The sequence below is a fragment of the Lampris incognitus genome, chromosome 7 (genome assembly GCF_029633865.1).
Source record: "Lampris incognitus isolate fLamInc1 chromosome 7, fLamInc1.hap2, whole genome shotgun sequence".
NCBI lineage: Eukaryota > Metazoa > Chordata > Actinopteri > Lampriformes > Lampridae > Lampris > Lampris incognitus.
This window is the reverse complement of record NC_079217.1, coordinates 43,753,976-43,781,225: the sequence shown is the minus strand read 5'-3', so window position 1 is coordinate 43,781,225 and position 27,250 is coordinate 43,753,976. Positions and strand designations below refer to the sequence as shown.

Below are 27,250 nucleotides of genomic sequence, written 5' to 3'. Positions count from 1 at the left end.
AGCTAAGTCCTGCTCTGCCAACAGTGTTATTGAGCAATACACTTAATCCCCACCAGCTCTAGTGGTGGGGATTAAGTGTATTGCCAGATCAGCTACAGAACTGATCTGGAGTGCGAGATCAGTTCTGTAGCTGATCTGGCACTTCGAATCTGTCTAAAAAGGGCCAAGCCTATAGAAATTCCCAGCAGGGTATCAGTAAACGTATGTCAGTAAAGTAAAATTTGAGTGTGAAAATTAATATTCGTTTGTGGCTGTCTGCCTCACGAGTTCTGGCGAGGGCCTTGGCCGCTGCACTGAACACGCTGCATGACAGACAGGAGTCACACAACGTCACTTTCATTGGTTGAAAATGAAATTTAGCTCAAGCTGAAATGAGCAAATAATTCAACAACTGTGTGGTAAAGATGGCAGAGTTTATTTTGTAATGCGTAGGTATGTAGATCTTTTAAAAGACACGTTTCCGTTGAGATAAATATACCTATACAAGTAGTTGTGTCTCTCATACTGGTTTGCCCTCTTATGGACATAATGCACAAAAATATATTTGAATGGGTTCGAACCTATGTTTTTTTTTTTTTTTAGAAGGACTAATTGAATGTAATTTTTGGGCAATTTTGACAGCCCCACTGTAGACTTGGTGTTCTGTTTGTGTGGAATTATCTACTCAAAGTTTCACAGGGGTAATTTAATAGTGTAATGCATTGACCAAAAGGGGAACATATTAGAAGGAAAATTTAATGAAGGAAAAGTAACTGCCTTCAAGCACATTACCTTTCTTTGGGATGATAAGAGCTGCTTTTATTCTTGTTTTACAGTCCATCCCAATTACTTTGTGTGTGTGTGTGTGTGTGTGTGTGTGTGTGTGTGTGCGCGCGCGTGTGTGTGTGTGCGCGCGCGCGTGTGTGTGCGCGCGCGCACGTGTGTGTGGCTCGCCCGCTCGCTCGCTCTCTCTGTCTGTCTTCTGCTGTTTGTTAAATTATTTCTGTTACTTGTCCCAGGGACCACTTTTTTGAAGGTGCTGTGTCCCTGCACATGTCACTTAAAAAAACACCTTTGAGCTGAATATGTGAGTGTCTCACTGATAGACCGTTGGTCCTGGGTTTGGTTGTGTGTCTCTCCATTCAGATCGAGGGACAGGGTCATGGAGCCGTGTTTGATTGCAAGTTCACCCCTGATGGGCAGCGCTTTGCCTGCACCGACTCCCATGGCCATCTGCTCATCTTTGGTTTTGGCAGTTCCAAGCCCTATGAGAAGGCAAGAATAAATCCCATAAATGGATTTCTGTTACACAAAGCATGCATCACTATTTTTTTCTCTAGTTTTGGTTATGTAGAGCTGAAATGTTGGGTTCCAGAAATGAAAATGCCATTCATAGCCACCATATGGAATTGATCATTAGCCATAATGTATTGACTACAAGGTAGGCTTACCACGAGCTACAATATTGTGAAACAATGGTATATGCTCCTGTTGAAGCCACAAGTCAGTCTGATTTCAACTTTGTTTTTAAGAATCCATGTTTCAGGCATCCGGGTAACGTAGCGGTCTATTCCTTTGCCTACCAACATGGGGATCGCCGGTTCGAATCCCCGTGTTATCTCCGGCTTGGTTGGACATCCCTACGGACACAATTGGCCGTGTCTGCGGGTGGGAAGCCGGATGTGGGTATGTGTCCTGGTTGCAGCACTAGCACCTCCTCTGGTCGGTCGGGGTGCCTGTTCATGGGGAAGAGGGAGCTGGGGGGAATAGCGTGATCCTCCCACGCGCTACGTCCCCCTGGTGAAACTCCTCACTGTCAGGTGAAAAGAAGTGGCTGGCGACTCCACATGTATCGAAGGAATCATGTGGTAGTCTGCATTCTTCCCTGGATAGGCAGAGGGGATGGAGCAGCGACCGGGACAGCTTGGAAGAGTGGGGGAATTTGTCAAGTACAACTGGGGAGAAAAAGGGGGACCCCCCCCCCAAAAAAGGAATCCATGTTTAATTCCTTGTGAAGTAATACACTACCCACAATCCTTCACTGAGTTCTGCCAATCACAAACGTTGCTGTTACCGTGGAGATGTAAACAGCTGTATGGTTGAAAGGTGGAACGTAGTGAATTAACATATACTCTGTCAGCTACCAACCTGCTCTCCACCATGTTTTCTCTGTGATTCATCTCGTAGTTGGTTAGATCTGCTCAAAGCTTTGAACTCTTGATATAGGGTTTTTTCTGAAATATCTATGGAGAAAATGAATGGGGAAATTTACTTCTGGAACCCAGGCTGCTGAAAAAGTGAGCAGTCAGCTCTGTTGCTCGCCAGCCCCCCAAAAACCTTCAAATGCAATGAGCCGCCCACAGGTGCAAATCATTATTATACTTTTTGAAACCTAACAAAGTCCATGTATTTCTTGATTCCTGAAAAGTTGAATTTTTGTAGGTGTGAGGGCTTTGACTGGCAGGGTGTAGCTAGTCTGTGCTGCAGAATGCTTCTTGAAAGTCTTCTCAATCCCTCACTGGTTATATGAAGAGCAGTGGGAATCCTCAAACTTCTTAAGCTGAAGTTTGGTCAGGCAGCCTATCAATGTTTTTATTCTGTAAGGTTCAGTCTGTGAGTTATTTGACCTTATAAAATTGAGGTATATTTACATACATAATTGAAGGGTTTTAGTTATAAATAAGCATTTTGTGTCTTAACCAATGATAATTGAAAATATTGGTCTGTTTTACTCCAATAGTTCTGAATATTACTCATGTAAAAAAACCTTTTATAGCATCAGAAACCATTACGATTTCAGATGTAGTTGTTGTTTAGTGTTGGTCCTTGTGTTAAGATACCTGTGAGTAAATTTGAGAGTGATAGCAGCTTCCAGTTCTGTGTTTTGGTAACAGGCTGGTTTACATTTAAATGAATGATTGCCTTGAAAACTACATTGCAGCTCAGTTTATGCTGGCTTTAAAGCCTGTGTACTAGGGCTGTCGCATCACATCACACCTCAAGATTCAAATCCAATTCAAAGTAAAAAAAAATCAGTGCACAAAACCTAAATCATGCTTCAAATGATGTATGTAGTAGCTTAAAATCTAATTTTAATAAAATATCTATTTCAAAGATATGGTAGTGGATCCATTGATTATGAATTATATTCATATTAGTACATTTCCAGCCTGTTGTATTCAACATGTTGTAACCTTGTGTGTCTGTTCTTAGTTATGAACAAGCTGTTCTTATCCTTTAAAAATTCAGGATCAGATGGCTTCCTCATCTTTTTTCTATTTATAAATCGTCAACAAATATTTGAGATGGATAAATTATGCAAGCTTTGTCTGTAGTAATGTGGTGTGCAGATTGTATTGTTCCGTGACAAGTCCAGTAGTGTCAGAGCAGAGCCATTTGTGTAATGCGACAGCTGGCCAGTATTAAACTTATTAATGACCAAAATAATGATTTAAGATTTGAATCTATTTGAATTTTGACAATTCTAATAAGTCTGGTCCTTCAGTTCTAGTAGTTCAGATTTGATGTCATGAGATAATTGACAGCCTTGCTATGGACGCGGGTATGGTGTGGCTAATTAGGGAAAATGTGTTATGAAGCCTAAATACTCACCCTCTGCTCACAGGCCCCCAGACAAATCATGATTCTAGTTTGTTTTCGTCAAATATTTGATCCCTTCAATCTCTCAGGTTAGCACACATTAAAATAAAATAATTTGAATCTTTGTAATGCTGACAGGCATAGAGAGAAAACTGGTCATATGGTTTTGTTTCACACTGCAAGAAGCTGGATGGCCTGTGTGTATGGACAGAGAATGACTTTGTCCCCTCTTTCTTTCCAAAGCTTCCTGACCAGGTGTTCTTCCACACTGACTACAGACCGCTGATCCGGGATGCTAATGGTTTTGTGCTGGATGAGCAGACACAGCAGGCACCACACCTCATGCCTCCGCCCTTTTTAGTGGATGTGGATGGGAACCCCCACCCACCCGGGTAAGGCTGATTCAACGATGCGACTGTCATTTTTCTGTGATTCTGATGCAGGCCTTTTGATAGTTGAAATTCAACTCTGAGATACTTTGTTTTATTAAATGGATTCACTGTCGCTCTGATTTTGGTTAATGCTCTGGCCGACTCAACTATTAGTTACTGACACTACATATTAAAATATTGGCAGCTAAAATGATCAGTCCCATTGTTGGTTCTGTTTTTGTTTTTGTTTTTTCTCTAAGCAATCTGACTTTTTTTTTTTCAGTATTTTTCCTGTTTGTTATGTAGAATGGCAACCAACGAATGAAACCACTTTAGAATATAGTATGTTTGAAATATATACATGATAAACTTTTTTTTTCTTTTTTTTTCTTATATAAACCCAATCTCCAGGTTCCAGCGACTCGTCCCAGGCCGGGAGAACATTTCAGCGGAACACCTGGTACCTCAGCTGGGATATGTAGCCACCAGTAAGGATGAAACTGCACATGGGCACTTTTTGATTATATTTAGAGCTTTGCTCACTAGACTGATGTTGTTTGCGTTTCTGTGACTTGTAGGATTCTGATAGTTCTTGGTGGGTAGGGTGTATTTTGACCGATTTCAGAGAGAATAAAATACCGATTTTTGGCTATTAGTGCACAAAGCAAATTAACTGATTAGCTGTTGCACTATATCTTTCCTTTTCCTACTTCTGACAATGTTGCGTGTTCAGCATAATGTCTTTGGCATATTTTTTCATTGATATCTTCTACTATTTTAAAGATAAATCATCTTGAAAAAGCCTTGAAGATTTTTGTAGTTCATTTTAACAGTTGCTTTCAGGTAGGACCTATATGGCCAGAGTTTTTATGTCTTCACTGTCACAGCCAAATGCAGAAGAAAAAGGGCAGGTCGTGGCAAGTTTGAGGAAGAATCAAAGTTGTTTTTGGCTAACAAGTGAACAAGGCCCAACAAATTCCTCAGTTTGGTTTTGAAACCAGTGTTGATTTCTGGCTAAAAACAAACTATTGCTGGCTGATGTAGAAGCCATATTACCAACCACAATCAAAACTCAAAACTTACCAGCCCTATTAGTCAGTCAGTAGTTGGAGTCAGTTTCCATCCTGCCTGCGTTGATTGTGCCCCCCCCCCCGTTTTTTTCTCCCCAATTGTACTTGGCCAATTACCCTACTCTTCCGAGCCATCCCAGTTGCTGCTCCACCCCCTCTGCCCATGCCGGGGAGGGCTGAAGACTACCACATGCTTGCTCCGATACATGTGGAGTCACCAGCCGCTTCTTTTCACCTGACAGTGAGGAGTTTCGTCAGGGGGACATAGCGCATGGGAGGATCATGCTATTCCCCCCCAGTTCCCCTTCCTCCCGAACAGGCGCCCTGACCTACCAGAGGAGGCGCTAGTGCAATGACCAGGACACTTACCCACATCCGGCTTCCTACCCGCAGACACGGCCAGATTGTGTTTTTTGTGTATTTGGACCCAGTATGATTCCATCATCTGTACTCTGTCTTCAGGTGACGGTGAAGTGGTGGAGCAGGTCATCAGCCAGCAAACAGCAGAGCATGAAGAGGCTGCAACCAGACGCAACAGCATTCTTGATGAAGCCATCAGACAGCTCCAGGAGCGGCAAGACCGCCAGAACCGGACTGGGGCAGTTGTAGAGGCTGCAGCAGGGGTACAAGGGCAGGCTGATGCCCCAGTCCCAGCACCAAGTACCCCACGCAGAGGTACTGATGTTTTCAATACAATTATGGATACTTTATCTGCACAATTAGATGCTTTTTATTTCCACTTTCTGTATCAATAAACTTGTCATGTAAGTTCAAGCATGATCAATATTTTAATTATTTCATGAACTTGTATTTTCCAGGAAAATTCTTTAGCCTAAGTAGCCATTAAACAATTTTTTTGCATCCCTTCCATTGCAGTGTCTGTGAATGATCGTGCTGAAGTGCAGTCTCCCCCAAATGTGGGTCTGCGTCGCAGCGGGCAGGTTGAGGGTGTACGGCAAATGCATCAGAATGCTCCTCGGAGTCAGATGGCCACTGAGAGAGACCTGCAGGCCTGGAGACGCAGAGTGGTGGTACCAGATCTCCCACTCAGCAGTTACAGGTTACAACCTAGTTTGATTTTTTTTTTTTTTATGCCTTCTTTCCTTACATTTCACAATGCAGTTATTTGCTGTGCAACGCTAAAAAACGGCAGGTTTTTTTTCCACTAAAAATACGTTATGACTGTAAAAACACAAGATTTTAAAGGTTTTACAAAGCTTTAGGTGACTGTAATCTGACATTGATTAAAACTTTGCCTGATACCAGACAGAACTGTCGGTTTGTTACATTGTTTTCCATCTTCAGTCGGACATTGCCTCCACTCTAACTGATTTCCTGGGGGAGGCGGATTTGATTTCTCTCTAACCACTAGAGACCAATGTATCTGCCTCAATCTTACGTCCTTTTAAGTTGACAGTGATGCGTAGTCGTGCCAACATACTGGTTTTTCCAGGCTTTTAAGGGTGGAGCAAAGCAAAAACAAATTACGATGTCGGGGGATATTGTGAAGAAGTGCTGTCTAGTGTTTGGCAACAGTGTTAGTCCCGCCTGTGTTGCTGATTGGCTGATCGTGAGTCCCCCTGTGGTGCTGATTGGATAATCCCCTTTTAAACCGAGAAACTGCTGTTTCATGTAATGATGCCAGACCAGAAGAATCAGTCAACTCAGTGGAGTGGGCAGATTCAAAGGTCTGGACCCCGGCAAAAAAACCCCAACTTAAGCTGTGAGTTTAGAGTTGGATATCTATTCCTGTTAGTTCCTCATATGGTTATTAGCTTCGCATATTTGCTATAAGGGTTAAAGATAACTGATGAAGGAAGGATTTAGGTGAATTCTATTGCAGCCATGTTTCCTTATTGGAATCCGTGAATGGACCAATAACAAAATGTCATAATACCAATTTGGGTCTCGAGTTCTGTTGTACAATCTGATAGCTGATGGGGAGAAAAAAATAGACAGAGGTGGGTTTTATGAAGAAACCTATTGCAAGTACACAGACCTAACATTTATTTTTTTCAGGTATACTTATTTTATTTTCCACGAATATGTTGTCTTCCAGGAATCAGGAGGATTTTCGGACTGCAAAAGGAGAGGAGGAAATTGTTCTCTACAATGCAAAGAAGAGACGTGTGACCTATGGGAGTTGCCGGGTAAATCTAAAGCTCAATCCCAAATCAGGAACAATTTATTGTCATTTCTGTCATGTACCTACATACACAAAAGAAATGAAATTTTGTTTCACCCAGCCCACAGCAGTGCCAACACAAAAGATAAAAAAAAAAAATATCCAAAATTTCCAAAAACGACACCACCAAAAATCCATTCAGTGCAACACAGTCCAAAAATTCCTCTGTCCAGAGAACGCACGCCAGCCAAGATGACTGTCGGAACTGCCAGTCTGCATAGGCTAGCAGTTAGCTTAGTCTGCCTCGCTTCCACGTCCTGTCAGACCACCCTTGATGCTTCCTCTTTGGGCGCAGCTCCAGGCAGGGCGGCGGTCCTTGGGCCCACCAGACGCAGAAGACCAGGCTCCCTCAGCCAAGCCAGCACTAGCTCTCCCAGCCAGACCCCTTCGAAACACCTCCTCCGCACTCCACATGACGACACAAATGCAGACGCAGAGAAAAACACTGCACAGTCGACGCTTGGTTAGGCCACCGCCAGACCACCTCGGTGTTTCCTCTCAGGCGCAACTCCGAGCAGGGCCATGGTCCCTGGGACCACAGGATGCAGCAGACCAAGCTCTATCTGCCAATCCAACACCAGCTCTCCCAGGCATTAAACGAGAGAAAAAAAAATCGAAGATCAAAATAAACACTTCACATGATGACACAAACTTAGATGCGGACGTACACATGGACAAAGACACTGCATAGTCGGTACTGATTGAAGCCTCTGCAAACGTGAGTTTGTGCTGCCATTTTCCCACACTGGAAACCCCCTGTACCCTTCCCCTATGCACTTGGCATTTGTTTGCATGATGTACCCACCATATGAATGGTATCCTTAACCACTTAAGAGAAGGGAAGTGGTTTATAAAACCCTCCATCAGTCTCCATCAATGCTGACTTAGGAAATGTGCCTACCCCTTTACTGAAGTGGAATGCTGAAGTACGTAGAAAACTTCAAGTGTAGGGTACTACTATTTTTTTATTATGATTTTCAGTATATATGCATATATCAAATAGAAAAGAATTATTATTTTAATAGCCCATGGTTATTTTGGTGGATTTATATGGAGTGTTGAAAAAAACTTGACAGTTAAGTTCATGAGAAAAAATTAGAGCATGTTCTCAAAAAATAAATTCTGCAAATTAAGCCTGGGAGTGAGTAGTGGCTGTTCTGACAATAACATTGGAAATGATTTTATTATACAGTAGGTCTCGCTCAAGCAGTCTGTAAATCCTCTCTTTGCCTGTATAATCACATTTCGTCAACTTTGGCCTTCTCCAAAACTTTGGAAACTGTGTCATTGCTGGACATGAAATGAAACAAAGCCTCCAATCGGTCTGCATGGTTATTAAGGCTGGGGTGTAACTAATGATATACCTGTCCTTCCATTATCCCCTTGCCTAGCGTTCTCTCAATACTAATTTACTGGACTTTCCATTGATTGTTGGTGTGTAGTAAGCGCATTGAAATAACTGAAATTTCTACAATGATTGCTAATGAAAAAGTAAATTATCACTCACAGATGTTTTCTACATTGCCTTTTGAAGGTACTTGAACATGGGAAGACTGTGAAAAGTACTAGTGCAGCATAGTGAGGTGTTCTCTTGAGAGCCATGGCAACGTTTGCATCCTGCTTCTGGTGAATGTAAGGGGGGGGGGTGGTTACCAGTTGTTTTCATACACTTCCCCTTTACTGGAATTGCCCTCTATAACTGTCACTTGATTTGGAGGGACACGTTTGGTGAAGTGGTCGAAGGTAGGGAGTGGTTTGGGAAAGGCCCTTGGGATACATTGTCCATCTTTTTAACTTAAGTTTGCACCCTTGGCAGTTACTTTTTATAAACTTGGAATTGTCTTTCTTGAAAAGATTTTTAGATGCTAAACAAATCATGAACCTGGTTCTTAATCATTCAATCATTCATGCCACTCACAAACTGACATTTAGTTTTACATTAAATTATCATCTATGTGAATGCAGTCTCCAAAAATGAGTGAATGGATCCAAAAATATATACTGGTGTAAAATATTAAAGGATTTTCTTTGCTTAAATCAAATCCCTCATTGGTAAGAAGTTGGTTTATTTTTTTTCTGTACCCCCACCACTAGCCTCTCTCAGTCCCTGCTTCATATTCTATCACTTAGTATTGCCCATGTGGTTTCATTTGAGGTAGAATTTCACAGAAACACCATTGACAGAGATGAAATTCACATATGCTGTATTACCTTTAATGTGCTCAAACAAATCAATCTTTTGATAAAAGTTTTTAAGTGTTTCTGATGTGTCTGCTTGCTTTTCTAGGTTCTTGGTTAGCTAGAAATGAACTTGGATGAGCTAACTTTAGCTCTGTTGAATTGGTGCAAAAGCATCTGTTTTACAATGTCAATTACAGGCATCCAATCAGGGCATATCATAAATCCCATATAGAATACTTGGTATACATGACATTTTCTATTTTTAACCCCCATGTCCTCTTAGGATGATTCCGATGATGAGCTCCCCATGGTGAAGAGAGCCCAGGCCCACAAGAAACAGAGACATGAAGCTCTTTCTGGCTCGCAGAGTGATTTTTTGGAATTTATTGACTTGTCATGTGAAGAAGGAGAGGAGACGGCAACCTCAGAGGTACAGCCCATTTTACATCTCCTATGGGTAGTAAATCAAACAAGGTTACTCTTATCAGGGCAAGTTTATTTAAAGTGCATTTCACAGAGCTGCCTCGATGCTATTTACATTAAAAGGAAGAAAAGATCAACTGAAAATATACAGATCAAGAACTACACAGCAAACCATAAATGACAATAACAGAAATAATGGTGACACGTGATTAGAGAGATATTCACACAATGACTGTCAGACTGAAGTGAGGCTAGTCTGGGTAAACTAGAAATATGGGAAGAGATGGGGTTTCATTTTGATTTGAAGGTGTAGGAGGAGTTTACCTCTGATGGATGCAGGAAGTTTTCTGTATGAAGGAAATCAGTGTTAATATCTTTTAGGGTTACGATCCCTTTTTTACTTAAAAGTCTATACTTGTTTTGAATAACTAAATCGATTGAGAGTGACTGATTATTGATGTTGAGCTATGGGGCAGCTAAGACAGGGTTTTTCCTGGCCAAATTAAGGCAGAGCTGGTACCATCCTGATCATGCGCACACACGTGTATGTGTACCATGCCTTCAACTGGCTCAAGCAAACACTTTTTCTTTTACAAGCAACGTATTATAGGAGTTCTAATAATTTTATGATTGAAGAAAATGACAATTGTCACGTTAAAGCATATTTTATTTTAAAAAAAAATAAAGGTGCCCTGTTCAATATTAAATTAAATACAACATAAATGATAATGTGTTAAATTTACACACTTAACAGCAAAGTTTTTTTTTAAATTAAATCGAATATTTTGTTTTCATTTTCCTGGCAGCTCCATATTCAGCATGAATATGGAGCTGCCATGGAAGAGGAAAAGAGGAAGGCCAAAGAGGAGGTTTATGGATGTGGTGAGGGAAGACATGCAGATGGCTGGTGTGACAGAGGAAGATGCAGAAGACAGGAAGAAATGGAAACGGCTGAGCCGCTGTGGCGACCCCTAACGGGAGCAGCCGAAAGTAGTAGTAGTAGTAGTAGATATTGTTTTCATTTAAAGTTCACACGGGCCCTCTTGCAGTGTAGTTGAACATAAATATAACATAAAAGCCTTTGCTTTAATTTAGACTTTTCACAACTGGAAACTAATGGAAAATTGCAGCTCCTTTCCCCCCCTTTCCAGGTGCACTGTGCTGATTATGATACAATGCCACCACATCAGCGATGGCGTAATGCCGCAATTGCAGCTAAAAATGACATCCACCGAGTGCAACGCTCATTAGAAAATTGTGTTTTTCATTAAGACATCCATTGAGAGCTGGAGGCGGGACGGAATTTGACGGAGGCGGCCGCCTCGTAATTCTCTATGCAGGAAAAGCCCTGTAAGATCAGGAGCAGCTCTTTAAGGAGTTTGGTAGAGATAGGATCAAGCATGGAGATTGTGGATATGGAGACTAACTATTTTAATGTAGATCTCAAGGTTTTCTCAAACTGGTAAGGAACAGATAATCTTGGTCAATGTTCACCAGTGACCTGTAGCACTTCCTGTGTGCAGCTGGTGGTATGTGCATGGGCACATTAAGTGGAGGACCACAGGGACTCCACCACAGCCACATTTACCAGTTAAACCTGCTGTAGGTAAAACACCATTTCTTTAAACACCATTTTGTCATATTTGGGGAAATTTCCATTATCTACCAATGGATAGCCATCAAGTAAACGTCCGTGGAAAAAGTCCTGTCTCTATGGCTGCTCCTTGGGGTGCATTCCAAATCACAAAAAACAAAATCCTTCGGTCCAAATGAAACAACCATTCACTGTCAAATCATGTTGTCTGCACACACAAGGCAGCCCGGTACCTTGGAAATGGCATTCTTGTTGGAGTAACAAAGTGATTTGCCGAAAAAAAAAAATTTCTGCATGCATAGATGAACAACTGGCCTACATTTTACTATCTTCACTGCATTAATCTTGGACAGAGGTCATCACACAAGATGCCGGCAGTGCTTTGGAAATAGCGATCTTTATAAAAATGTCACCGATAAGTAAAACAGTGCCTCACAACAACAGTGTTGGTGTAAACTGAGCGATTCACTGAAAAAATGTTTTTATATGCATAGATTAACAACAGTATGAATTTTGCCAGTTGTGTCGGGCAAACTCGTGTATGCACATAAAACTGGTTTGGAGGGAGGGGTTATGGGAGAGAAGGAGGACATGAAGAGGGGGGGGGGTTGGCTGAGTTTTGAGGGGTTGTTATATCAAAATAACTTATCTTTCCAAAGTTAAATACAACAGCTTTTAACCGTGTGTCCTTAAGTATGACATTGAACTCTAATATTTCTCTTTGATAATGAACTGCTCCTGGAGTGTCCTGGCTGCCCTTCTTCTCTGACATTTCTGCAGTGCATAGTACGTGTACTTGACATGGATACTGGGGAAAATGTGTTCCTAATTAGAATGTGGGCTACAGTGTAAATGTATTACTCCTAAAATTGAACTTTCTTGTACCCTGGAATTTTGAGCAGTTTTTTTCCTTGTCGCTAGGACAATGAGTTGGATGGTAGCGAACTGGACTCATCCATAGATGAGGAGGAATGGCGGAGTGACTCCTCAAGGTAAAAATCTTTTGACGTCCTATATTTTGTCTAGTAGTGCTTCTGAATGATTTTTAGCATTTGCTTTTAACTTGAGTGTATTAAATTGGCTGGGGTTTCCTGCATCTGCACAAGTACTCTATATTTTAAAGTATTTGTAACATGTTGTATTGCCGATAGGCACACCTTGCATATTGTGTGCTCCTGGTAGGTATAAACAATGAACAGGAATTACTCTGAAACAGTTTTGGCATGTAACTTAACATAGTAATTTGTAAGTGATTTTATTTTGGACAGCCACTCATCGAGTGAATACTCGGATTGGACGGCAGATGCTGGTATCAACCTGCAGCCTTCCACCCCCTTATCGTCAAGGAAACGGGCACGCCGCCAACTCAGCAGCTCAGAGGAGGAAGAGGTCGAGGAAGAGGAGAAACAGCAGAGTGATGAGGAGGAGCAGCCAAAGAAGAAAAGCAAGCAGAAGGCCAAGAAAGCAAAAAGCAAGACTCCCAGGGTTAGTTTAATAACAGAGCATAGATCTGAATGTAAAACATCTGTGTAACTTATCTATCATGCAAATTTCATAGTGTGAAACCCATATTGATTCAACCTGTGTGTTCAATAGTGTCAAAAGCCTTTACTTAAAGAAAAAAATTCTTTGAAAAGTCTGCCAAATCGTCAATTGTCAGGATGATCATTAACAATGACCAAAAAATTGTTGTCTGCTCAATAACGTCTTCTATTTCCGTTCTCTATTTAGCGTCCTAAGGCCAGGCCATCCATCAACAGAGAGGTGTCCAATGAGTTCCGACCCTCACCGTGGATCACTGATGTCACTCCCCGCAAATCTCCTTTTGTTCCCCAAATGGGTGATGAAGTACGTAAAGCCATGTAATAATGCAACAAATAATTGATGGTGCTGAACGGAATATAGGTAGAATACAAGATGTTGCGGTCCGCGGTGGTGTAGCGGTCTAAGCATCGGCTTTGTGTCGATGCAGTTGCCCACTGGGGACTGGGGTTCGCGCCCCGGTCTCGTCAGATCCGACTATGGCCGGACTTGATGAAGCAGCAATCATTGGAAACACTGTCTTCGGGAGGGGGGGCGGAGTCGGCTTGTGTTCGTCACATGAATGCGTCTCTGTGTGTGTCGGAAAAAGCAGTGGTTCGGCCTAGATTCGCCTTGTCACGAAAGTGGGGAGGCGTCTCCTTCGAGACTGCCGGCCGGAGAGATGCAGTTGGCAAACGCATGCAGTACGAGGGTGGGTGTTTGAATTAAAATAGGGATCGATTGGCCACTAAATTGGGAGAAAAAAGGGAAAAATCAGAAAGAAAAAAAGTTCCACAGCAAGCCTCACCCTTCTAAAGCTCAAAGGGGGAACTGCTGACTGTCAATCAAACTTTGTGCACGCGATGGATTGACATGCCCCGCAGTTTTGAGTAAAGCCTCATTCAGAATATGCTTGTTTCCCTTGGCAAAATGAAAATATCGATCTTTGTCTTAGTAAATGCTTCACCTATAAGTACACAAGTGTGTTACAACAAGCAGAGATTTGCTTTATTTTTTATTTTTTTACATGTGTAGATTATAAACGACAATATGAGTTTTGCCATTTATGACTGACAAACTACAATTCCCAAGCATTAAGCTGGTTTGGAGGGAGAAGTTAGAAGAGGGAAGGTGGATCCAACAGTAGAATTTAAATAACTACCTGGCTGAATAGAAAACCAGTTGTGCCCGGGGTCCCTGAGGACTAGATTGAGAACCACTGGACTAAGGGGAAATATTTTGTAAGACATCCCAAAAGATGGGAGAATATCTCTAGCGAGTTTACAAGTTAAGTTAGCGAGTTTAGGCTCTGGACATTGTTGGGCTGTCTTGGCTGACACATCTCTTCATTGTCGCATGAAGGTCGGGGACAGTACCTGTGGAGTGGCAGACAAGGGTGGTGGTTCCCATATTTAAAAAGGGGACCAGAGGGTGTGCTCCAATTATCGGGGCATCACATTGCTTAGCCTCCCTGGGAAAGTCTACTCTAGGGTGCTGGAAAGGAGGCTCTGATCGATTGTCAAACCTCGGATCCAGGAGGAATAATGCGGATTCTGTCCTGGCCGTGGAACAACGGACCAGCTCTTTACCCTTGCGGAAGTGTTGAAGGGGGCATGGGAGTTTGATCAGCCAGTCTACGTGTGTTTTGTGGACTTGGAGAAGGCTTACTACCGTGTACCCCAGGGCACTCTGTTGGGGGTACTGTGGGAGTATGGGGTACCGGGGCAGTTGCTACAAGCCATCCGGTCCTTGTATAACCAAAGTGAGAGCTGCGTCCGCACAAAGTCAAACGCGTTTTCGGTGGGTGTCGGACTCCGCCAAGGTTGTCCCTTGTCTCCGATTCTGTTTGTGACATTCATGGACAGGATCTCCAAGGCGCAGCCAAGGTGAGGAGTGTGTCCATTTTGGGAACCTCAGAATTGCATCTCTGCTCTTTGCAGATGATGTGGTTTTGTTGGCTTCACCAGAACGTGACCTCCACCGTGCACTGGGGCAGTTTGCAGCTGAGTGTGAAATGGCCAGGATGAGAGTCAGCACCTCCAAGTCTGAGACTGTGATTCTCTTCCGGAAAATGGTGGCTTGCTCCCTCAAGGTTGGGGATGAGTTGTTGCCTCAAGTGAAGGAGTTCAAGTATCTCGGGGTCTTGTTCACTAGTGAGGGTAGGATGGAGTGGGAGATTGACAGGCAGATTGGTGCAGCATCAGCAGTAATGCGGACGTTGTACCGCACCGTTGCGGTGAAGAGGGAGCTGAGCCCGAAAGCAAAGCTCTCAATTTACCAGTCAGTCTTTGTTCCAACCCTCACCTATGGTCATGAGCTTTGGGTAGTGACCAAAAGGGTGAAATTGCGGATACAAGCGGCTGAAATGAGTTTCCTCTGTAGGGTATCTGGGCTCAGCCTTAGAGAGAGGGTGAGGAGCTGGGACATCCGGAGGGAGCTCTGAGTAGAGCCACTGCTCCCTCCCATCGAAAGGAGCCAGTTGAGCTGGATCAGGCAATTGATTAGGATGACCCTGGGTGCCTTCCTTTGGAGGTTTACTGGGCATGACCAACTGGGAGGAGACCCCAGGCTAGACCCAGAAGTCGCTGGAGGGACTACATGTTCAGTCTGGCTTGGGAATGCCTTGGGATCCCCCAGGAGGAGCTGGAGCGTGTTGCTGGGGAGAGGGATGTCTGGAGTGCCTGCTTAGCTTGCTGCCACCGCGACCTGACCCTGGAGAAGCGGCTGAAAATTAATGAATGAACTCTAACGAGTATTTTTCTACGATTGTTAGATCTGCTTACTCAGTCACTGATTTTAACTTGCGTCGTAAGATTCATTTTTATAGGCTTGCCTTCCCTGAAGGTTTAATTACTTTCGATCTTGTATTCCTGTCATCGCTGTATTTGTATTTTATTTGCCTTATTTTTTTTTTTTTGCTGTCTGTTGTTTTCTTTTAATTTTATTCCATGCCTTTGTTTTATTTTGTGCAGCATGCTTGAGTTTATGTACAAATGTTGTTGTATTATCAACAAAATTATTATTGCTACTACTGCTATTGATTATTACTACTGCTTCTAACACTTAACCAGGAATGGTCATTCCCTACAACAAAATAATCATTGTGTCTTGCTGTACCTTTAGCAGAAAGTGCAATGTCCCACATTGCAACACTTAGTTTGCTGTGTATGCAGACTGAAGTTATTTTCAAAATGCAGTCATGAAAAACTTCTTACGTGTTTCAGGCCACATAACTTAGTTTCTTATGGTTCGCTTTTAAACATGATTCATAAAATGATGGCACATTGAACTTAATTGGTAGTGCCTTTGTTCATCTTCACTCTGTGAACACAGTTAAAATCCCTGCAAAATAACAACTTCCAAACTTTTTTCTTTATCTCAAGAAGCACCCCTGGGTTTGTTTGTTTTTGTTTTTTGTTTTTTTTAAACATTGGGATGTGACTAAGTTTTAAGTCTACCCAGTTGGGGGTACCATAGAATGCTGTTAGGAGGGGTCTAGTTTTTGGACAAACCTCCATTCATTTCTTAAGAGATGAATACGATTTTGCTGCCTGTTCTGTTTCTGATCCCATCCTCAGTAGCTGTGCTGACTTCTGATTCCTTGTCTTTTAACTTAGGTGATCTATTTCCGACAAGGCCATGAGGCCTACGTGGAGGCTGTGAGCAGAAGTGAACTCTACCCTATCAACCTTGACAAACAGCCCTGGAAAAAGTTGGAGCTGAGGGTAAGGCTAAGCCACAAGATGGGCAGGGTTTTCTACACTAATCTACAGAATGCAGTCAAAAGAGAATGTTTTAATTCATACCCAAACTTCAAATTTCCAATCTAATGGTGGACTTGGGACAGGGATAGAGTTACAAATCTCATTCTGTATGCTGAAAATAATGGAATTTAAAATGGAAATGTTAAACAATTGGAAAGGGCATTCTTGTTTGCTTGTTCATACGTTGTTTGCAGTCACGTGATTCCAATGATGTGTGAAATTCAGATGGAGGGCAGGAAGTGAAAAGTAGAATGGATGAGATTGAGGAAAACCCATACTGTGCTAGTTTAGACGATATTACAAGAGGAATGTATAAACAGAAAATAAGATATGTTGGACGTGATCCATATGTTATGAAGAGGAGCAATTTGTCAACTGAATTAAAAGATTTGCCTGAGGAAGTAGATAATGAGTAACTACCTTGTTCTCCAGACATCCTACCACTCAAGAAAACAAATGAAACATACAAAAGTATGGAGGCATGCAACTTTTTTTGTTAGCGGTTGGGTCCATGGCCTTGGCACCAAGGTGTTCCACAATAGCTGTCGTTTGGTTTTCGCCAGGATGAGTGGCTTGTCTTTTATGGTCCTGTGGATTAACCTAGCAACAAACCGTAAATGCCATGGCACCTCTCGATGTTAACGTTACGGTTGTTTACTTAACGTTACTGGATTAACCACTCTCAAAATCCCAGTGAAACATCACTAAATTAATTGCTTTTGTTTTTGTATAAGATGTATGTACATGTTATTGTAGCCTACCCTACCCAACTAAGGGAAATGACAGTAACTGTCAGTTTCTAAAACGCGCTTCTGCAAATCCCAACACGGGAAAGCTAAGATCCAACCCGGCAACTATAATTTCTAAGGTTTGTCTTAGACTAAGACAAACAACACAAATTGTAGTTGCAATGTCATATCTTAAAATTTTCCATGTTATGGACCAACAGTTAGCTACATAAACATAGCCACATAAGTTATATTACCTTTGGCAAAGTGGTCACTGCATACATAAGCCTTATCTGACTCTGCTAGACCAAGGTTTTGCAAGCCATTTTCTCTGGCATTTTTTGGTCAATTTCTTGCATCCCCCCTCCATGAACAACTTTTGCTACTCAATAAAAACTCCTTGTGGTTTCTCAGTTTGATCAATCTGAGCAACCATAAATGATGCCAAACATAGGCATTTTGAATGTTTGTGATAGTGCTTCCTATGTAGAAAATCACTTCCTGCCCCCCATCTGTAGTTCGCGCCACAGCAACACAGTGACGTGACATCATATGCGAACAATGTATTGATGCAGTGATGCGGAGTCTGTGTTACTCTTACTAATGTAATCTCATGTTTGTTTTTTATGTTGCACCTTATGCGGCAATACTAATTGTCTTTCGGGGACAAAGTTGAAGTTATGTGACGCACACTTGATTATTGAATTAGATAGGTAGTTCATTTTAAACAGACCGCAATGTGCAATGTCTCTAACCCTTTATTGAGAGATTTAGCTGGGTGAAAATGAAATGGAAGAACTGCTATGTGCTTCTTAGGACCAAGAGTTTGTAAAGATCACTGGTATCAGATATGAAGTGTGCCCACCAACACTGTGCTGTCTGAAACTGACCCTTATCGACCACGGTACTGGCAAGATCACTGACAAGTCTTTTTCTGTCAAGTAAGTAGCCCAGTTCAAATTGTCCCACTTTATTTGTCTCTATTCACAAACCTTTTATCATATTTTCACTTTTAACTTGTGACAATTGATGTAGTCTTGTTTAAACCATTTGGGTGAGGTTGAGTATCAGGACTAAATCCTGCTGCTAATAAATGATTTCTGGCATAGAATTCAATAAGATTGAGTTCCTGTTAAATTTGAGTCATTTTCAGGCTTTGAAATACAAACTAGGAATGTATACCAATCAGCCAAAACATTAAAACCACGTGGGGAGCCAAGGCTTGCCTGTCTGGTCCAATCCCACAGAAGAGCTACTGTAGCTCAAATTGCTGAAAAAGTTAATGCTGGCTAAGATAGACAGGTGTGAGAACACAGTGCATTGCAGCTTGCTGCGTATGGGGCTGCATAGCCGCAGATTGGTCACCAGAGTGCCCATGCTGACCCCTGTCCACCACCAAAAGCATCTACAATAGGCATGTGAGCATCAGAATTGGACCTTGGAGCAGTGGAATAAGGTGGCCTGGTTGGACGAATCACATTTTCTTTTACGTCATGTGGATGGCCAGGTGCGTGTGTGTCATTTACCTGGGGAAACGATGGCACTGGGATGCACTGTGGGAAGAAGGCAAGCTCGCGGAGGGGCAATGTTCTCCAGGGAAACCTTGGGTGCTGGCATTCATGTGGACATCAATTTGACATGTACCACCTACCTAAACATTGTTGCAGACCAAGTACACCCCTTCATTGCAATGGTATTTCCTGATGGCAGTGGCCTCTTTCAGGAGGATAATGCGCCCTGTTATGGTACAAAAATTGTTCAGTTCAGGAATGGTTTGAGGAACATGACAAAAAGTTCGAGGTGTTGCCTTGGCCTCCAAATTCTCTGGATCTCAATCTGATTGAGCATCTGTGGGATGTGCTGGAAAAGCAAGTCTAATCCATGGATGCCCCGCCTTGCAATTTACAAGTCTTAGAAGATCTGCTGCAAACGTCTTGGTGGCAGATACCACAGGACACCTTCAGAGGTCTTGTGGAGTCCATGCCTCGACGAGTCAGAATTCTTTTGGCAACTTGAGGGGGACCAACACAATATTAGACAGGTGGTTTTAGTGTTTTGGCCTATCAGTGTATGTAGGGAATCATTATTTTTGAAATGTTGAAAAATGTAGGTTGCAACATTTTTCAACAGCACAGGATTTTACAAAGAACTTTAATATATAGAGAGAAATTTATAATCTACCGTTTAGTGATAACTTAAATTGTGTGTGATATCATTGTCCCTGTACCATGTGTATATACCACAAAACTGTGACCGGTCTATACAATTCTGGACCATTGTGACCAAGACTAATTCCTGTGCACTTACCTTACTGCTTGAGAACTGAAAATAACTTGGATTCTGAATATTTTCCAACAGATACCATGACATGCCAGACGTGATAGATTTCTTGGTGCTGAGGCAAAGTTACGATGAAGCTCTGCGTAGAAACTGGCAACCAAGTGAGTCTCTTAGTTCTTAATAATGTTGTCATCCTTTGACGCAAGGCCCAACTGCATGTCCTGTAGTAACGTCTGTTTCATTTGAGTCACCGTTTGCACTGTCTAAACATGTTTCAGCGAATCACAGGTTTGACATGTATTTTACATATATTGCAACCAATGAAAATGCTTGTTGTTGATGATGATGCAGGCAATGGCTTCATGTTCTCTAGTGAATATTCCTCTTTCTGCAGGCATGTAGCTGCAGCATAGACCTAATCTAATTACAGATGTAGCAAGTGTCTGCATGTTGGGCATTTTCTGGCAATGTATGGATAAATGGCAACACCATAGAATAATTTAATTCACCCAACACTTAAGTTTAATTTAAAGGAGTTAGCGTTGTGGAGGTGATTTTTGGATGGGAAGCGGTCTGACAAACCTAAAATCTCTGGATTTCCTGGGTATATAGTTTACCTTTCCATAAAAACTGGAATTGACTTTGTGTTCCGAAAGGAGGTCTTGACAACAACCCCAAGATCTGAAACCCTTGAAATGTCTAGGATTTTGTTCTGTAATAGGCTTTAGATGGCCTGTCAAGACCTATGTAATCCCAGTTTGTATGCAATTTCATAATGTTCAGTCGACTGCCTCGTTTCATAAAGTATACCAGTTAGTCACAGAAAGGTAAATCAGTTCATCTGGACACGTTTATCAAGCGAGACATTTCATCACTCTAAGTGACGTCTTAAGTCTCAACTGGCTGCAGGTATCCCAGGGAATAGATGCAATCGCAGCATTGTAAGATGGTGACAGGTGTATTCTTAGCCCCCCCCCCCCCCTTGGTTCAGGGATGGTCTCCCCCTTTGATTTGACTCCCTGTTCAAACAATCAAAGAGGCCATCTATGTGAAGAGGGAACGACCATCCTTGAACTGAGGGGCAGGGCCTAAGAGTACATCTGTCGCCATTTTACAATGCTGTGATTGCAACTATTCCCCAGTCCTCTGTGAATAGTACACATGGCCATTGTAACTCTAGTTAATGTTCACGGTAATTTGCATATGAAGCCGATCGTTGGTTTCGGTCATTATCCCACTGAATTGTTTATAATGGTGGGGATACCTGCAGTCAGTTGAGACTGAAGAGGTCACTTAGATGAGTGATGAAACATTTCTCTCAATAAACGTTGTGTCCAAATGAACTGATTCAACTTTTTGTGATTTCCTTACCTGGATTATTGAGCATGCATAAAGACATATACACAGGTATACTTTTTTTTTAATCAAATGTAAACAATTTAGTCCTGGGTACGACGTTAAACTGCAACCATCGGGTCATCGGCGACTAAACCGGCACCCCCACTTGAACCCTTTGGTTGTTGTGAGGAGGGTGTGTGGACACCCAGCAGGACTAAAAACAAAATCTGTCAAAAGGCGTGTGAGTTCCTCTCTGAACCAATGGCCATCCATACCTGGAGAGGAGATAGGGACCACCAGGTACTCCGCCTACTAAAACACAATGATGACTCAACCTGTTGAGGCACTCCTATGACCTCAAAAAAGGTTATAGAACTGATGATGATGATGATGATGATGATGATGAAACAATTTAGCTCTCAAATGTGAGAGTTAAGGGTTCGAGATGAGCTCCCCAAACACCAGATTAGAAACCAAATTTGTCATGGCTTGTATAGAAACACATTATACCGATTACCTCTACAAACAAGGCACCAAGGAATTAATCATTTGGCATTCGTCCTAATAGAATCGCAAGTGTTGTGAGGGTGTCACCAAAATGTGACAAGAGAAGTCCACGCGTTTATGTCCATGATGACTAATTATGATGATAATTTGCCCTGAGCAGATGACAGGTTCCGTTCAGTGATAGACGACGCATGGTGGTTTGGGACCATCGTCTGTCAGGAGCCTTACCAGCCAGAGTACCCCGACAGTCACTTCCAGTGCTTCAAAGTAAGGTGAGGTAGAAAAAGATGCATTCTTTGTGCACTGATTGTAACTTTGAAATGCTGGTTCAAGTTTTCCAACTTCTGTTTTTCAGACACTTACTTTATCAATACCTTTCTTTGCTAAATGGAAAGCTTGTAAATTAATTTTTATTAAATATGTTTGCAGAAAAAAGTAGGTCATTGGTTTTTTTCCCAAGATTATGGTTCTTTTTGTCAATTATTGATTGTCTCTTATTCAGTTGATGATATAGCATTTTAATACCTTGACTTTGATATAAGCACGTGAAATATGTACCATGCCAGTTATCAACCTTTTTTCAATACCCAGCTTTAGCCTCACCATTTTCCTCTATTTGTTTAACATAATGGTGGTGCCAGGAATTTTCTCCAATTATGTTGCTGTGTCATCCATGCCAAACTAAAAACTTGTACATTTCTATCATCACCAGATGGGACAATGGAGAAACTGAGAAGCTCAGTCCTTGGGATGTGGAAGCTATTCCAAATGATGGTAATTATGAATGTTTGACTCTGATTTATTGCTGTCCCTTTCACAAACAAATTACAGATGGAATGGCCGCAATGTCACATTTTCATCATCTCATCTCAGATGCAGAGAATAATACATTAGTACTCATTCATCACATTTTGTTAATGATGAGAGTCAGGAATTGGTGAGGTCATTGTTCATGCATGCTAGTATTCACAGAATCATAGACCCCCAAATATATCAGATACACTGAATGCTTCTCCCATTGACCTTAAATTATTTGATCGTCACTGAATGGCAATCCTGGCACCAAGATTTCAGTGTCCTGCTATACAAATTTGTCTTTTTGATGTGTTTTGCAGCTCAGCAGCCAGAGAAAGAAGGAGGGGGCATCCCAGTGACACCAGATGAAATGAGTGAGCTTATGTACAAGCCCCTGCCAGGGGAGTGGGGGGAGAGGAGCAGAGACGAAGAATGCGAACGTATCATTGCTGGCATCGACCAACTTGTCACCGTTGGTGTGTACTTGTACAGCTCTCTCGTGCTTTCTTTTTCTTTCTTTTTCACTTGCTTGTTAGTGCTCAGTTTACACATGCTCGTTTATTAAAACAGTCATTCTTTAGCTTATACTCACACAGACATGCTGTCATGGTCTATTTGAGGCAGAGATTTCATTGTTTCATGCCAAAATTCTTTGTTGTTTCTGCAATAGAGATTGCAGCTCCATTCGCCGGCCCTGTAGACATAGTCCAGTACCCAACCTACTGCACTGTGATAGCCTACCCCACTGACCTGGCCACCATCCAGCTCAGACTCCGTAACAGGTTCTACAGGTCAGTCCCATGTATCCAAGAAATGTCTTCATTTGTCCAGTAAAAAGAACCCCTCAAACAAAAGCAGAAAGAAACAGTTTCTGTAAATAATTCACATCATTTGTTTTAATTGCCTTGAGTATCAAAATGGTGCAGTTAAAAGAATTAGCTGTATGATTAATTTTATTTGTCATCTTGGCTCTAAATGTTGTCCACACTGTCACACAAAAGAAGGCTACACAGGAAGTTGAATCAGTTCGTCAGTCTCAACTGACTGCAAGTATCCCCACCCTGATAAACAATACAGTGGCATAAACGACCGAAAACAGCGATCGCTTTCATATGCAAATTGCCGTGACCATTAACTAGATTTATGCGTGCATATGAAACCGATCATGCGTTTCTGTCATTATGCCACTCTATTGTTTATAAGGGTGGGGATACCTGCAGTCACTGTATTGTTTATGAGGGTGGGGATACCTGCAGTCAGTTGAGAGTGAAGAAGTCACTTCGATGAGTGATGAAACGTTTCTCATAATAAACGTTGTGTCCAGATGAACTGATTCAACTTTCTGTAATATTCTTACCTGCATTATTGAGCATGCATAAAGACAGAAGAAGGCTGCATTGAATTGAAAATAGTTGGTGATTTTGTTTTAATTTTTCATTACTCATTCAGTGTGGCAAACCCAGCTCATTCAGATCTCCCCCAACAGGCTAAAACGAAACATAAGATTTACTGTATGAGTGTGTATATATAAAGAATAGTTTGCCACTCTTAAAGTATGATAGTTTATTCTCTGCAAGGTTGAAGCATAGTTAGGTCATGGTACATGATGCATATGTTTAATCACTTCTGATGGTGGTCCACAGGCGCCTGTCAGCATTGATATGGGATGCCAGGTACATCGCCCACAATGCCCGCACATTTAATGAGCCAAGGAGTAAGATCGCCCATTCAGCAAAAATTATCACCAATGTCCTCCAGAAGTTTGTTAAGTATGTTCTACTCACATTTGCTTATTTTCTGGATGAGTCTTCTTTCAAATCTAGCTCAGGGTTGATGTGTTGGTGGTGGGCAGATTCAAATGGATCACAAATATTTAAGTGGAAAAATTGGATGGAATTTAATTGAGCTCCATCAGTAAAATACTATATGCTCCAAAAATTTTATTCCGATACCGTATAGTAAGATGAATTTAAGTCTTTTAGCTAGTAAGTGAGTTTCTTAAAACATCGTGTTTTACTTTTGTAGACTTGCATAAGACTGTTAAATAAGTTTATAGTAGTTAATAAATGTGGAGCCCTATATAGAAACAAAACAGCCCTGAATGAATCTGCCATACTTGGACAATTGGCGGATATTCCCCTCTGTCTTTATATTGCAATTGTTTTCCTCTATTTTTTCAGTGATCCAAACTGCACAGTTATCATGGAGATTTACAATGCAGTAGAAGAAATGGATGATGAAGACGATGAGGTAAATTTGGCTTCATTAATTACCTTCATTAATGATTCTTATGTGCTAATTAATTAAGAGTCTGATAATCAATTTGATATTGACTAAAGCATGGAAGACTATTCTAAGCTATAACGGGTTTTGTGATTTCAGTGATCACTCTAAACAAATGGCACAGTAAAACTACTAAATGCTAGGAATGCCTGCTCTTTTCATGAATAAGACTGCTCATGTTAATCTAGGTGACAGCTATGGTCACTAATTGATTTCACCTTTTAAATTTATTTAATCATAAAGGGTGGTGTAGATGGAGTTACTACTAATGTAGGGAATTCAGGGGGCAGCCGGGATGCGAACCCGGGTCGCCCGCACCACGGGCGATTGAGCTAACCAGTCAACTAAAGGGTCTGACCCGTTAGCTAACGGGCTAGCAAGTCCAGTTGTCTGTGGTCATTACACTACTCCCCCCTCCCTCAGGAAGCCAAACCCGCGCTTCAGCATATCAGCTCCCTCACGCAAGGGGTAGCGAGTCTACTTATACGTGGTCATTACACTACCCCCCTCCATCGGGAAGCGCATCCCTGCGCTTCAGCATACCAGTTCCCTCACGCCTCTCTTCAGCATACCAGCTCCCTCACGCCTCTGGGTGCACGTTTGCCTTGTTGAGGCACAAAATGAAAAAGGGAGTCCAAGTTGTTTTTAGGAAGGCATAGTTTCCTTAATAGATTTAACTTTCATGTGACCCATGAGCAGGAAAATCCCCCCTCAAACTATGAAATGCAAATCCATTATGTTTGAATCTGGCCTTGTTGCACTCAAACCCCAAACCACAGGACTTCAGCGCAATAGTCGATGCATATTGATATCAATTCACAAATAGGAGACATTCAGAAGGGGCTGGTACAGACCAGGGATTCGGGACCACAATTACCACCACTCCCATTGCTACAAAAACATGATAGAGGATATATTGGCATGTTCATATATGTTTGATGTCCATTTTAAAGGATATGGTCCATTAATCTTGATTTGCTTATGCTCTTCAGGATGATGATGAGGCAGAGGCACCAGGCACCTCCTCCGCACACAGACTGCGTCAGGTAAATGGAAAGAAGCAGGCCCATAATGGTTTTACTGTGAAAGGGTTTTAAAAGCAGAAGTGTTTCTTAAGCACTTTTAAAAGAGAGCCTGCGATCAACATAAAGACATGAAGTTAATGACCAATCAAGAAGCGCAAGATATTGTCTAGATAAATATAGTCTTGTTTTAGGGTTTTTTTTGGTTTGACTGCCTATTTAAACATACTCTCTGTTTTGGTCTCGTTAGACATGTCCTCAGGTCATCAAACAGTTGCTTTAATTGTGTACTTCAGTTCTTGCCTCTCCCTTTACAACATACAGTTTAAGGTGTAAATGAATGTATTTTAGTCATTGAAAAAAAACCTCACTTGAATCCTCTCTGACTTTGTTTATCCTAGATCAAGTGCTGTGTATTTGTTACAAGGGGCAATAAAATATGGTTATGCTGTGTCATGACTGCCTTTCTCCTGCCTTGACTTTGCCAGCGCTCCGTAGAGGTGGTGCCAGACAGAGATGCTTGGAAGGAGCAGTGCAGGAGACTGCTGAACTACATCCTGGACTGTGAGGACTCAGAACCGTTCAGGCATCCTGTGGATCCAGAGAACTATCCAGTGAGTCAACTGGTACAGCATGCAGTGGGGTTCTGTTGATTTGGGAATGCTTCTTTTGAATCACTGTTGGCCAGGAATGCAAGCTTTTCTAGCCATGGTGTCTGGTGGTTTAAGCCCTTCTTAACGTCTTTTATCAGTTTTTTTGTTGTTTAAAAAACACTTTCCTAAATTGGCCAAAAGCTCCCCTGCTGCATTAGTTGCCAGCCTTTGGCTGTGCAAATCCCCCACCCTGCCATTACTTGTGTATTTATCAATATTACAAGTAAAAAATGGCATAGACATTAAGTGCAAGGCCCACACAACTGTGAGTCTATTCATGTGACCATAAAATAATGTAAGATATCGAACATATATCGCAAGAAAGAGCAGAACCGGCGCTTTATAATGATGCTAGTCACATATTTGTACATACCAAAGTAAGCACGGTATGAAGACGGCTCAAACTTCTTCACAGTAATATCTCTACTAATTTCTTCACCCGTTTTCACACTCTTGCTTCTCAGTTGAATAAGTCACGAAGTCCCTATCACTTCACAATTTACTGCATATCAAAATATATCAAAATAAACAGTGGAACTTAACCTTTCGAGTGATGCTAGTTTTCTGTCTGTGCGATAAAGTGTTGTCAAGTAATCCAGATTTGAAATTACAGAAAATTTCTGCATTGTCTCCAACATAGGGCTGACATTACATTCCACTTTGTATGAAAAATAAACACAAAAGAATGTATTTGCTTTTCATTGCAGTGATTCAGAAGTTGTGGTCAAAAGACTTGCACAGGTCACCCGTCTGCAAGCAGGCTCATGTGCACATGACAAGACTTCACTGAATAAAACAATGATATTCGTTTCCATTAGACACTAAGCACATTTTTTTTTCAAATTGCTAAGTCATGGAGTATCCCACCTTCATGGTTCTGATATTGCCAGATCCCAGACAATGTCTACCACACAATTATGAAAAGATATCTCTACTGCTAGCACATTATGATGAGA

The 27,250-nt window shown here is 41.8% G+C and overlaps 1 protein-coding gene across 1 annotated transcript in view; it reads left to right on the top strand.

Moving 5' to 3' along the window:
* brwd1 (bromodomain and WD repeat domain containing 1) overlaps positions 1–27,250 on the top strand; it is a 54,317-nt gene that overhangs the window by 14,071 nt on the left and 12,996 nt on the right. The window contains exons 16-36 of the mRNA XM_056284133.1: positions 1,126–1,254; positions 3,823–3,971; positions 4,362–4,438; positions 5,483–5,695; positions 5,897–6,080; positions 7,080–7,170; positions 9,670–9,816; positions 12,325–12,395; positions 12,672–12,888; positions 13,135–13,251; positions 16,542–16,649; positions 18,233–18,357; positions 19,775–19,857; positions 21,702–21,813; positions 22,254–22,315; positions 22,657–22,812; positions 23,007–23,127; positions 23,980–24,105; positions 24,517–24,586; positions 25,612–25,665; positions 26,130–26,255. Coding sequence (XP_056140108.1) covers positions 1,126–1,254; positions 3,823–3,971; positions 4,362–4,438; positions 5,483–5,695; positions 5,897–6,080; positions 7,080–7,170; positions 9,670–9,816; positions 12,325–12,395; positions 12,672–12,888; positions 13,135–13,251; positions 16,542–16,649; positions 18,233–18,357; positions 19,775–19,857; positions 21,702–21,813; positions 22,254–22,315; positions 22,657–22,812; positions 23,007–23,127; positions 23,980–24,105; positions 24,517–24,586; positions 25,612–25,665; positions 26,130–26,255 — 2,538 coding nt within the window. The remainder of the gene's footprint in view (positions 1–1,125; positions 1,255–3,822; positions 3,972–4,361; positions 4,439–5,482; positions 5,696–5,896; positions 6,081–7,079; positions 7,171–9,669; positions 9,817–12,324; positions 12,396–12,671; positions 12,889–13,134; positions 13,252–16,541; positions 16,650–18,232; positions 18,358–19,774; positions 19,858–21,701; positions 21,814–22,253; positions 22,316–22,656; positions 22,813–23,006; positions 23,128–23,979; positions 24,106–24,516; positions 24,587–25,611; positions 25,666–26,129; positions 26,256–27,250) is intronic.